This window comes from Carcharodon carcharias, chromosome 1 (genome assembly GCF_017639515.1).
Source record: "Carcharodon carcharias isolate sCarCar2 chromosome 1, sCarCar2.pri, whole genome shotgun sequence".
NCBI classification, from domain to species: Eukaryota; Metazoa; Chordata; class Chondrichthyes; order Lamniformes; family Lamnidae; genus Carcharodon; species Carcharodon carcharias.
The window spans coordinates 95,149,418-95,163,619 of NC_054467.1; the positions used below are offsets into that span (position 1 = coordinate 95,149,418).

The 14,202-nt window shown below is 41.2% G+C and overlaps 1 protein-coding gene across 6 annotated transcripts in view; it reads right to left on the reverse strand.

Annotated features, from left to right (window-relative positions):
- prdm5 (PR domain containing 5) overlaps nt 1-14,202 on the reverse strand; it is a 350,538-nt gene that overhangs the window by 158,087 nt on the left and 178,249 nt on the right. For all 6 annotated transcript variants that reach the window (XM_041197058.1, XM_041196880.1, XM_041196967.1 and 3 more), the window contains 2 exons: nt 5,943-6,036; nt 3,689-3,849 (listed from right to left, as the gene is read on the reverse strand). In XM_041197058.1, the coding sequence (XP_041052992.1) occupies nt 3,689-3,849; nt 5,943-6,036 (255 nt within the window). The remainder of the gene's footprint in view (nt 1-3,688; nt 3,850-5,942; nt 6,037-14,202) is intronic.

Genomic DNA, 14,202 nt, shown 5'->3' on the forward strand with positions numbered 1-14,202 from the left:
TTTGGTTGGTCACAAGTCAGGGGCTCCCATGAGTTAGCAGGGATGTTATGACCTCTTCAGGGATGTTTTGGCCTCATCAAAGATGCTTTGAGGACACCCTTAAAGTGTTTCTGTTGTCCTCATGGGAATCTCCTGCCACAACCGAGATCCCAATAAAGTAGTTGCTCTGGGAGTCTGGTGTCAGGTATATGAACAACATGTTCTGCCAAGTGGAGGTTTTTAGTGGACAGGTTGGCTTGGGAGAGGATGCTGCTGTTGAATCACCTTTCTTCCCACCGGATTTGAAGGGCCTTGTGTAGGCACCGCTGGTGGTACTTCTGCAATGCTTTGAGGTATCTGCCTGTAGGTTGTCCAAGTCTCCGAAGCATATAGGAGCACGGGGATCTTTGAAAAAGATTAACTAAGCAAACTGGAGTCATTGGCCCACAGATAGAAACTAATTACTTGAAAAATTAACATGTCCTTCAAGTTAAAGTGGGTGGGGTTCGGAAATGCTTTTCAATTCAATTATGTGAAGCCAGAATTGGAGCCGAAGTATAATATATATTTCGGGTTTGACAAATACTAATCAGTTCCCACTGAGCGGCGTAAACTATAAATCTCACACAGTTACAAAGAAGACAGAACAATAGGCAAATCATTTACAGAAAACTGCAACTGCCAGTGGGAAGTAAAGGATTTATTAAAAACCTTTAGCTATCAGGCAAAGTCATGCAGAGATCTGATAATTCACTACTTCCCACTACCAGTTTTTCTCCTCTGTACTCTGAATTTCCCCCCAGGTTCTCAGCCCCCTGCCAATCTAGTTTAAGCCCTCCCCAACAGCACTAGCAAACCTCCTTGCGAGGACACTAGTCCCAGTCCTGTTAAGGTGTAACCTGTCCTTCTTGTAATGGTCCCACCTGCCCCAGAGCCAATCACAATGCCTCAGAAATCTAAAGCCCTCCCCTCCTACTCCTTTCTTCAGCCACATGTTGAACTGCTCAATCTTCTTATTCTTTTGTCCACGAGCACATGGCACTGGGAGTAATCCTGCGATTACTGCTCTTGAGGTCCTGCTTTTTACTTCACTTTCCAACTCCCTGAAGTCTGCTTTCAGGACCTCATCCCTTTTCCCATCTATGTCAAAAATCCCAACATGGATCATGATCTCTGGCTGTTCACCCTGCCCCCCAAAAAATTGCCCTACAGCCACTCTGTGACATCCTTGACCACCAGGGAGTCACTTCTACGGCCACAGAAACGCCTGTCTGCTCCCTGAACAATGGAATCCCCTACTATTACAGCACTTCCACTCTTCCTCCTCCCCTCTTGCACAGCTGAGCCACCTGTGGTACCACGGACTTGGGTCTTGCTGCACTCCTCTGAGGAACCATCTCGCTCACCAGTATCCAAAATGGAAAAGCTGTTAGAGAGCGAGATTCCTGCACTACCTGCCTGTTTCTCTCAGATACTCTGGCAGTCACCCATTCCCTCTCTGCCCCTGTACTACTTAGCTGCAGTGTGACCACCTCTCTAAACGTGCTATCCAGGTTATCCTCAGCACCACTGTGACTCCAGCCACTGCTCAAGCTCCGCAACTCAGAGCTCAGGTTTCTGAGGCTGGTGACACTTCCTGCAGATGTAGTCATGGAGGTCACTTTGTGCCTGCACGACATCCCACATCCCACAAGATGCACATTCCATATGGCTGGGCTGCCATGGAATGCATTTACTAAAGTATTTACTCATTTATTTTAATTTAGAATAATTCCTATGTATACTACAATTTACTGTGCTTTTCTCAGTCTTGCCCCTTCTCACACACTTAACTCTCCAGCTCTGCTCTCAGTCTCACCCCTTCTCATGCTCTTTTAAATCTCTGGCTCTGCTCTGACATGATCAGATGAAGAAGTACTCTGCTTACTTTGTATGAGCTGATTGCTACTGCTGTCAGACAAACTCGGAGAATTTTGAGTCTTGCCTGTTCAAAAACACATCACAAATTGTTGTAATGAGGATAATGTGCCTGGGTGACAAGTTATGTATCTTGCATCATAGGAAGGTTGATCATGAGAAGGATAAGTTTATGCTATACTTCCTAAGATTTGTTTTGCTAAGTATAAGTCTACGATAATCTACTGGGAAGTGAGTGATGAGTCTTAATTCTGTGTGTTATATGGGTGGTATATCACATCTGATCTGTGGCAACTTATCAGTGAAGGGATCTTTCTGTGTTTCATGAGGTGCTCACACATTGTGAAGATCAAAAGTATTGCAAAAACCAAAATACCTGAGAACTGATTCTTAAAATACTAAATTGGCTCATGCATCTCATCATTATGATCTTGAATGTCTCTCAGGTAAACCAGGTCAATGATGCAGCATGCAGCAGCTACAATCTGGAGCTCTCTCCTTTCTCCAGGTCAGAACAATCTGTGCTTGCTTTATCCTGTGGTCTACATAATCAGTGAGCTGATACTCTTTATTGTTTAACAATGCTAATTTCATCACAAAGATCTGGCCATCCTTTAGATTAGGTAGTTACTGATGTTGGTATCACTGATTTACCACACAGAGACATTAACTTACCAATCCTTCCTCTGCCTGTGATGTGATGTGGAGGTCTTTAAAATTATGAAAGGTTTTCATCGAGTAGATACACAGGGCAATATTTAATGCAGGTGACAGGGCTCTTGCCTGGTGGCTGCAAAGCTGACAAGAGCACTACGTCGCTTCCTTTGGGCAAGACCTGCCATACTAATTGCTAATCAGGCATGTACGTGTCTAGCAGCGGGCCTTCTCAGGATCCAGGACCCCAGGGCTTAAGTACTGTCCCTGAGAGCTGCCACTCAATCAGAGGCTGGCAGTTTTCCCCTGCAGGCAGCCCCAGCAGGAGTGGTGGCAGCTCCTGGCAATTCACCCAACCGAGGCCCAGGGTCAGCGATGGACCCTGGTCGTAGGTGGGTGACTGCATGATAGGAGTTTTAGGGCTGGGGATCGTGGTACAGGGGCAGGGGGGTGGCTCAGAAGCAAGAGCAAGGGGGTGGCTCTCAATCAGCCCCCACGTCCCAAAGACAGATTCATCAGTTCTTATTAATGCACCAAGCTGGTTGGTCAATCGTTTCCTAGAGTATTTATTGGCAACACTGTCAACCCATGATTTTCCTGCCACAGTATTTTTTTTTTTACACAGGTAAGCATATTTATTCAAAAGAATAGCCAGGCAACCTGCCATTACTAACCTGTGACCTGGGTCTTTTGCTGATCCTGAGCCTTGGGTTGGGTGCGTTACCAGCAGCAGCCACTGCTCCCCTGGTGGTGCTGCCTGCAATGACATCTCCTGGTCTCTGACTGGCCAACATTTCTCAGGGGGTGGGATTTCTGCCGTCAGAGTCTTTGATTTTGGGGAAGGCCTGCCTCTGACCAGTTAAGTGCCTGATACTTTGGGCCTTCCCAAAAGGAAGTGACACGGGCTGTGACACCAGCTTGCGAGATCCGCCCCCCCCCCCCCCTCCATTAAATGTCTTCAGTTATAATAAATGGGAAAATTGCTCCATCATTTACATTCTGGCCGATAATAATGGGGTCACTACACATTGTCATCATTAACAATCTCCTAAACTACTGGGACCAGAACATTTGAAATTTTACTTTTTTTTCCTCATTATGGAACAGTACTACATAATTACTGGAAGACATCACATACCTTTTTATGACTCTTAAGCACAGAGGGAGTTACAAAGGCTTTGTCACATAGATCACATTTGTATTTCTTGTGCCCATCATGCACTACTTGAATGTGAACATTTAAAGTATCCTTCCTCTTGAACGTTGCATCACAGTGATCACATTTGAAAGTTCGTTCACCTGGATGATAACAAGAAAAATAAGTTGTTACATCCCACATGGACAAATAAATACAATTATCAGTTGAGCCAGGGAAAAAAGAAATAGCAAGGGAGAGAAAGACTGATTAAGAAAAGGTCAGAATGAAGCAAAAATTTGATCTGTATTTATATAATGATCATCTTGCCATTGGGGTATCGCAAAATACTTCACAGCCAATGGATTACTTCTGAAGTATAATAAGGATAGTCAATAAACACAAAGCAAGACTGCACAAGCAGCAAATGAGATAAACCATCAGTTAATCTGTTTCTGGTGCTGTGGGCTGAATGAGGAATGTTGGTCCCTTTAAGAACTTCCAGTTTTTATTGAACCATTGGATCTTTTATGCACACATGAACCAGCACGATACACTAATGGACTCTGGCCCAATACCACATGCAAAGGTCAGCACTTCCAACAATGCAGCCCTCCCTTTGCAAGAGAGCTAATGAAGATCAAAAGTGTCCTGTCATTAGTTTTGGGGTCTTAGCCAGAATGCAGGCCAGGGTCCATAGGTAGATGTCACTTTTCATGGAATACACAGCACAGAAACAGACCATTTGGCCCACCCAGTCTATGCTCCTCTCATGCCTCCTCCCATCTTTCCTCATTTAACTCCATCAGCATAGCTCTCTATTCTCTTCTCCCTCACATTCTATTCATCACAACTACGCAATGCAGTGGGCAGTGAGTTCTACATTCTTCCCACTCTCAGGGTAAAGAAGAATCTTCTGAATTCCCTGTGTGGTTTCTTAATGACTATCTTATATTTATGGCTTCTAGTGTTTCTATTCTCCACATGTGGAAACACACTTTGATTATTTTTAAAGACGTCTATTCGGTCATTCCTCAGCTTTCCCTTTTCAAGATAAAGGCAGACACAGTTTGTTCCTCCTTTCCTGATTGGTATCACCTTACAGTTCTGGGATCATCCTTGAAAATCTTTTTGCCTCTATCCAGTGCCTCTAATTCCTTTTTCAAAAGATGAAAACCAGAACTTAATAAGTCCCCTGGACCTGATAGGGTTGAATCCTAGGATATTATAGGAAGTAGCTACTGAGATAGTGGATGCACTGGTATAATCTTCCAAGAATTCTTAGATTCCCAGGAAAGTCCCAGAAGATTGGAAAACTGCCAATGTAACACACTTATTCAAAAAGGGAGGGAGACCAAAACAGGTAACTGTAGGCCAGTTATCTTAACATCTGTCATTGGGAAAATATTAGGGTCTATGATAAAGGATGTAATAGCAGAACATTTAGAATTGCATAATATAATCAAGCAGATTCAGCATGGTTTCATGAAGGGGAAATCATGCCTGACAAAACAGAGATGAAGAGGAATTTCTTCTCTTAGAAGGTAGTTAATCTGTGGAATTCTCTACCACAGAGGGCTGTAGAAGCTGGGTCATTAAGTACATTCAAGGCTGAGATAGACAGATTTTTAATCAGTAAGGGAATCCAGGGTTATGGGGAAAAGGCAGGAAAGTGGAGTTGAGGATTATCAGATCAGCCATGATCTCATTGAATGGTGGAGCAGACTCGATGGGCCGAATGGCCTACTTATGCTCCTAGACTTATGGTCTTTACACATATTTCAAATATAGACTGACTACGGTTCAATACAAACTTAAAGTAATTCTTTTAATTTTCAATTCTATCCTCTATAAATAAATCCTAGTGCTTGATTTGCTTTTTAATTTTTTTAAAAAACACCTTACTAATTTATTCCATTCAGCCTGAAATACCCGCCATCCCTACTCCAGTCAATGCGAAGACCAGTATGGGAATTCACTCTTGTGATGTCAGGGACCACATTTGGGGCAAAGGAAGGTCATATCCTAAACACAGTCTAAGAAAACCAATAGCAGAAACCAGGAGCTAGCATAGTTCTCAAGCCTTCCACCACACTTCCGATGGGCTTACGTGTCAAAGAGGCCTGCAGACTTTTGTCGCCTTAACAGTTCAAAGTTTTCAAGCCAAGATACTGAAGCTGTGGCACTTTTAAGTTTTAAAAGGCAGTACCAAAAAAGCAAAACACCAGGTAGAGTTACTGTGAAGGTAATTGCTCACTATTGTGTATCAGTAGATGTCTCTGTAGGGAGAAGGGAGTCCGAAACAAAGCCTTACACTCCTCACACTGGAATGGTCTCTCTTCCGAGTGTGTCTGTCAACAAAAGAGTTTGCATAAGTGAAGCAGCAACAGAATAGTGAAACATATTAAACTGAGGTGAATTAACCATTTTCTAAATATAAATCAAACAACAACTAATTAGAATTAGCTGCATAAAAAAAGATCCAATACTCTAAGCATGGCCAAAACAACTTGAATTCAAAGCCTTATATGTGAAAAAGCAACTTGCATTTTTAACATAGCAAAATATCCCAAATCACTCCATACTGAGCTGGGGGACAGAGCTAGAGAGGAAAAGAAGCTGGAGCAGGTAACAAAGGCATGGCCAAAGAATTCTATTTTGAGCAGACTTTCTAAGGTGGGGGAGTAAGATAATAAGATTATGAAAGTTAAGGCAGATCTGCTTGGATCTGATAACTGAAGGAATATCCTCAGTGGTAAAGCAGAAAGAAAGGACTGTACAGTAATGCCAAGAATTAGTATTTCAACTAATGTATGGTTGATGCAGGTTTTGTGACAGAGTGGGTAGCATACCTGCCTCTGAGCCAAAAGCTCTAGGTTCAAGTTCCACTCCAGGATTTAATGGCCATGGAAGGTGCGTTCATAATGTGGAAAACAGGTTGATTATCAACCTGTAAATCCTTCCAATACACCTACAGCAGGCAGTAAGAGTGAAGAGAGATTCCTGGTTAGCCATACTTTAGATGGAGTGGTGCCCCTCAAGTTATAGTCTTTGGTGACAGGCTAATGACCTGTTCTAGGAAAAACTAGCTATGGAAGCAGGCATGTGCTTCATCTGCCTTGTGCATTTCTAGGGCAGGAAGAGAATCAAGGAGAAGAAGAATGGTTGGTTAAGATAAGGACTAAGGATGGGTAACGTTAATGGAGCTGGAAACAGGCTGTTGTGGTAGCAGGTATGATGTGGGTTGAAAGCTCAGCTCTGTGTCAAACAAAACATTGCTACTGTGCGTCATTGGATTTAGTCTGAATGAGCATCCAAGGAGGGAGATGGAGTAGGGGATGAGCAGAGAAACGGGTGCTTCAATCTTGCCAATGTTAGAATGGAGAAAATCTTAATTTCAAGCTTGCTTTCATTTGTTATTATAATTTTTGTTGCACCAATTGCATAGAGTGTGCTAACTGCTGTCATGCTACAGTACTGAGAAACATTAGGTTTCATATAGAAATTCTGGCAATGGATGCATACTCCCTGACTTCAGCACAGGGATGCTGATTAAAATCATAACTTAACAATATATACTACTCTTCCAGTTAGGCAGTTGTTGCAAGGAAAATGTTTTTTGTCCCTATAACAGATTTGAACCCTCTGCGAAATGTGGTTTGGCCACGTCAAACTCTACCATTGTTCTCTTTCGATAGTCAAATCTTCACAATACTCCAAGGCTGTCCTGACAACAAAAATAATTCCAAACTCTTCATATCAACCAGAGGCAACCTTTAAACACTACTCCCCATAGCTCCCATATAATGCAGCCTCACCTCAACAAAAGTGTCTGAAATTGAGCACCTCTAGGTTGTGTCTGTCTCTGATCATCCCTCACCCCCCCGCCCCTCCATCTGCCCTTGGCTCTCAGCCTGCCTCTGCTTGCTCCTCCCCAAGACCAGGCGCTATATAGTTTTTCCACCATGTCACCAGGAGAGTTAGGGTTAAAATTTAGACTTAAAAATGTCAGGATATTGAAGCCATCCTCTCTATTCATACCAGAGGCTATGGTCCACAAAATTCCACGGAGGTGTGTCCACTTTTGGCGTATTTCTCAACCTCAAACTCAGCTTCCTCATCCACATCTGATCCATTACTAAAACCATTGTCTTGCCCTTCTGCAAGCATGTCCTGTATCAGTTTGTATTTCAACTTCTCAAAAGTTTTCTTTACCATTCCTCACCAACTACAACTTTTTCAGAAAGCCATAGGTTTCATACATATGAACATATGAACGAACATACAAACTAGGAGCAGGAGTAGGCCACTCAGCCCCTCGAACTTGCTCCGTCATTCAATAAGATCATTCTAGATCTGATTGTAATGTCCCACCTACTCCGATAACCTTTCACCTCCTTGTTTATCAAGGATCTATCTACCTTTGCCTTAAAAATATGCAGACACTGCTTCCACAGACTTTTGAAGTAAGAGAATTCCAAAGACTCACGACCCTCAGAGAAAAAAAATCTCCACTCTCTGTGTTAAATGAGCAACCCCTTATTTTTAAATAGTAACCCCTAGTTCTAGCTTCTCCCTTAAGAGAAAACACCCCTTCCACATTGACCCCATCAAGGCCCCTCAGGATCTTAAAGGCTTCAACCAAGTCACCTCTTACTCTTCTGAACTCCAGTGGATACAAGCAAAAAACTGCTGATGCTGGAAATCCAAAATAAAAATAAAAATACCTGGAAACACTCAGCATGTCTGGCAGCATCTGCGGAGAGGAAAACAGTTAACGTTTCGAGTCCGTATGACTCTTCAACAGAACTATGTAAAAATAGAAAATAAGTCAAATATAAGTTGGTTTAAGGGGGAGAGGGGGTGGGACAGGTAGAGCTGGATAGAGGGCCAGTGATAGGTGGAGATAGCTAAAAGATGTCATAGACAAAAGGACAAAGAGGTGTTGAAGGTGGTGATATTATCTAAGGAATGTGCTAATTGAGGGTAGAAAACAGGACAAGCAAGGTACACATAGCCCTTGTGGGGGTGGGGTGGGGTGAAGAGAAGGAATCGAAATAGGCTAAAAGGTACACATAAAACAATGGATGGAAATACATTTAAAAATAATGGAAAAGAAGCTCAACGCAAACTGGAGGAACAGCACCTCATCTTCCGGCTAGGCACTTTACAGCCTTCCAGACTGAATATTGAGTTCAACAATTTTAGATCATGAACTCTCTCCTCCATCTCCACCCCCTTTCCAATCCCCCCTTGTTTTTCCCAATAATTAATATAGATTTTTTTTTCCACCTATTTCCATTATTTTTAAATGTATTTCCATCCATTATTTTATCTCACCTTTTAGCCTGTTTCGATCCCTTCCCTTCACCCCACCCTACCCCCACTAGGGCTATCTGTACCTTACTTGTCCTGCTTTCTAACCTTAATTAGCACATTCCTTAGATAATATCACCACCTTCAACACCTCTTTGTCCTTTTATCTATCTCCACCTATCACTGGCCCTCTATCCAGCTCTACCTGTCCCATACCTACCCGCACACCCCCACCACCCCCACTTAAATCAGCTTATATTTCACTTCTTTTCTATTTTTACTTAGTTCTGTTGAAGAGTCATACAGACTCGAAACGTTAACCGCATTCCTCTCTGCAGATGCTGCCAGACCTGCTGAGTTTTTCCAGGTATTTTTATTTTTGTTCCAGTGGATACAAGCCTAGCCTGTCCAACCTTTCCTCATATGACAACCCACCCATTCCTGGTATTAGTCTAGTAAACCTTTTCTATACTGCTTCTAACGCATTTACATCTTTCCTTAAATAAGGAGACCAGTACTGTACACAATACTCTAGATGTGATCTCACCAGTGCCCTGTCCAACTGAAGCATAGCCTCCCTACTTTTGTAATCAATTGCCCTCACAATAAACAATAACATTCTATTAGCTTTCCTAATTACTTGCTGTATCTACATATTAGCCTTTTGTGATTCATGAACTAGGACAACCTAGAAACCCTCTGAATCTCAGAGCTCTGCAATCTTTCACCATTTAAGTAATATGCTTCTTTTTTATTCTTTATGCCAAAATGGACAATTTCACATTTGTACACATTATACTCCATTTGCCAGATCTTTTCCTATTCACTTAACCTATCTATGTCCCTTTAAAGCTTCATCCTCATACTTACAATGTCCTGAACTCATCCTGTTCTCTTCATGTTCCACTCACTTGAGTTTATTCAAAGATCTTTGTTCTTACCTTCAAATCACTCCATGTTCTGTCCCCAGCCTACACATTTCAGCATGCATTCTCTGTTTATCCAGCACTGGTTGACTCCTCACTTACTGATTCCTCTGCTCTACCATCTTGTCAAGAAGATATAATAATTCTCATAATATTATTTATTGGAATTTATTGTAAAACAGAGTAAGAGTGCGATGTGTCTATAGATATCTATGTGTGTGAGACTTAATTGAATTAGAAGCAGCTAGTCTGGCTGCTTTGATGTAAGAGGAGAAGCTAGGTTTGAAATGTTAATTAGATAAACATGGGGAAGTTTAGAAACATAGGTGTCAAGGAAACATTTGCATTTTTAAATAAATCAGACTAGATTGTTTTCAAAGGAGGGAGTGAAATGTGTCACCAAGCCAGGTGAAGTTTAGAAACAGTGTTTATTTTTCACAAAGATTACTGTAAAACTTAGGGCTATGAGAGATTTTTTTTATTATCAGAATGATGAAGTCCAAAAGCATAGTGGAACAAGGGAATTTGCATTCAAAGGGGAAAATATGTATAAAGGAGCGAGGGCTGTGTGTAAGGGATGGCAGTTTAAGATCCAACAAGTGTGAAACGCCTGTAGACTGTATGTACCAAACTGCTCCCTCCAGAGACTGAAGAGAACTCACTTTGAATTCGATTTGTTTGGGGTATCATGGTTCTTTGCCTGGATCTTTTAAAATCTGTATATCTTACTGTTGCCTTAATGAAAGTATAACTGGAATTAGATTGATTAGGGGATTTAGAAGTGTCATAGCAGTAATTTGTACATCGATGTATATATTTAAAATGCTTAATTTAGTTTCATAAAAACCTCTTAAGACTCGGTGGTCTTATTACTGAATTCAAAGCCTGCATCTCGAAATATGCAAATTGAAAATTAGTTGTGACAGTTGTTTCAAGTTTTCCTCTGGGATTTGAACAACTCAGCATTTACCATCTGCTGTGTTATAACATATCTACAATCTGAGCCATGAACCGTCTGCCCTCTGGAATTCCTTTCCAAAATACCTGCACTTTGCATCCTCACTTCCTACTTTCCAAAGATGCCTAAAATCCTTTACCTTGACCATGCTTTTTCCCACCTTTGAAGGTTTATCTCTTTGTTACCATCTATCTCTCTTTCTCTTAATTGTTCTGTCTATTTTTGTCTATTAGCCCATAAAGCACTCTGATGCATGATAAAGTGTTAGCTTTAACTCAATAATAACATTCTGCTCTCTGAATCTGAAGGACGTGGGCTCAAGCTTTAATCAATGATCTTCAATGCACCATCGCACTGTTGGAGATGCTGCCTTTCAAATGAAATGTTAAACATGGCTTCATCTGCCCTCCCAGAAGGACGAACAATTACATAGCCCCATTCAAAAATGAACAGTGTAGTTTGCTTGCTGTCCTGGCCAACATTTAGCCCTCAAAACAGCAACTTAAAAAAAAAAACAGATTAACTGGTCATTATTTCATTGATGTTTGTAGGACCTTGCAGTATACAAATTGGCTGCTATGTTTCCTACACACCAGTGACTGCAAATTAAAAGTGCTGCATTGGCTGTTAAGTGCTATGGCATATGCTGAGGATGTATACTAGCAAACATACCCTGTAACAATCTACTACTCTTCTGCCTTTTCAGAAACGTGAAATATAGTGGTTGACAAACTTTAGCAAATTGCTAAATTATGAATCTGAAATAAACTCAAAGTAAACAAGTATCAAAATGCATCACTGTGCCCAAATTAGGATATTTTTAATTGTTTGATTTTTCCAAAATCATTTCAATTGCAATTTCTAAAAAGTAAATTTAAACTGACCCTATTTTGTTTAAGATTTCGCATTATGCTCAGGTTGACTCAAGCTATCATGTTATTTTGAAGCACAACAATCATGGATGTAGTTTTCTTTAAAAGTATATATATATATATATATATATAATTAGGTTCCCCTTGCTGTCCTGGCTTGTGTTTTTTACCTCAGTATTTCCATGCTTCACTATGAGCATTTTGCTGTGTTCATAAATGGCAAAAAGCAGCAAGACCACCATGACCTGCTACATTGTACAGGATCCTTAAGGATGTTAGAATTTGATGATGAATCAAGTACCCAAATTTTCACCTTAAATGTATGTGACTGCAATAACCTCTTTATGTAACTGGAGATAAGTGCAACGAATATCAATGTCAGGGTCATTTAGTTTTTCTTGAGCTGGGAGGATGATTTACATCAGACCCAAAGTTAATGGTACTGGCAGACTTTGCAAATGAACCAAGGTCTTGCATAAAAGTTTGGTGCCAAATCAAAAAGGTGTGGCTTAACCAGAGATAATGGAGGTCCAATTATACTGTTGGCTTAAAAGAGGATGAAAAGTCAATTGAGTTAAATGTGGAAGCCAGATGAAACAAAAAAACAAAGTAATTTTTTTTAGAAGTGGCATGCAGCTGTTACAAGTCCAGCCTCACTAGCAGCTCACAGCTGGAACATGAACCATGCATTTTAACGCAGGCAGCATGATAGTGTGGGGCATCTACTTGGTGCAATTGTCCCTAATCTTGGGAATGGAGTAATTTACAAAATCACAGGAAACACCCATGCTTGTGGATGCCAGAGTGAAATGTTGTTCCTTTCAGATGGGAGCTTGTAATCAAAATTGAAGAACGTTTTCTTTAGCCTCCAAATAGCTGCAATGGCAATCAATCCTTCAGGCAATCAACTGCAATTTCCTTTTTCAGCTTTGGGCCCAGTGAGGGTCCCACGTCTGCTTTCAGAAAATGTTGGCCCAACTGGCTCTACTGGATGCTCTGGGCAGAATTCCTCAGAAAATGATACCACAGGAGCTGATAGCCCTCCCGCAAAATGTAATTGGTGGTGAATTTCGGGAGGGATAGAAACTGGAAAGATCAAAGTGTCAGCCCAATTCCTTGCCCCACCCCAACACCCCTCCAACCATCTCCAACCATCCACACCCCCCTCCCCCATCCTGGCTGCAATAATGACCCAATTGTGCCTCAAATGATGCACAATATCCAGGATATTAAATCAGCAATAAAGAAAAATGTAAAAGCTGAAAGTAAGTGATACCATAACAATGTTAGTTTCTTTCCCCTATGTATGTTTAAGGTTAAAATTGACCACAGATGGCAATCTTGCGCAGCTGTACCCAATTAGCAAATTTTAGTCTAACGCCAGTTTGGCAATGCTGTACAAAAAGGCTTTTCTGCCAAATTCCACCAAACTGGCTGCAAAAATAGAATAGAAATTTTTATCACTACTTTTCATGTAATTAATTGGGATATTTTTGTGCACTATTTTATCACATGGTTAATATGTCTTCAAATTCCTGTAATCTGCGGAAAATAAACAGGTCATAACTATTAACTGAGTGCACAGAGAATTGAATGTAAATACTTAACCTAGTACACTTAGAATAGCTCACACAAGAATTATCTTCCAATTTCAGTCGTGATAAGTGAACTATCTGCTAATGTTTGCAGAAATAAAGCAAACTACAAAATTGAAAAATATCATTTAAAGCTGCTCTCCTCTCATTTAATCTTGATCATAACACTCTCATTGGTTTGGAACAGTCAAGAGTCAATTACTCAAACATCAATACATCAGCTTGTTAGCCAGATTAAGATGTTCCATTTTGGTGCTTAGTCAGTTTCTCTCCTTCCCCAACATCTGCAACTAGTCAGACTCGCACCATGTGAACTAAAAGGAGCTGACAAAGGGATGAATTTTAACTTGCAGGAGGATGTGGGATTAGAAGTTGATGTAGGGTTAAAAGCACCCAAATTGACAGTACACCGAGAAGCCAGCACTAACCCGCAGACTTACACATTTATCTGTGGCGTGTTGGACTGTGTGCTAGCAACGCCCGTGGGAGAGGTGGGTTGTCAATTTCAATATGTTAATGGCTAACTAATAAAAACACATTGAAACAGCTTTCTGAATTTAACTGCGGGTGCACATGCTTCAGGCGCTTCCTGGAACTTGCCAGTGAATGCAAGATGAGAACGCTCACAAATGAGGGGTTTGAAGAACATGACAGGGACATATGCTAATAAGTAGTGAGGCTTCACAGCTGGTTACTTATTCAGTTGTGTGAAAGGCTTTGTTCAGAGTACCTTTGTGCTGAGAGGTTACACAACTTTGGAGGTTACCACCACAACTTTTGAGGTTTAGACATCCGATTACCACTTTGGGGCAGTGATCTGTCACATCGGTATGGGGGCTGCATATACCTT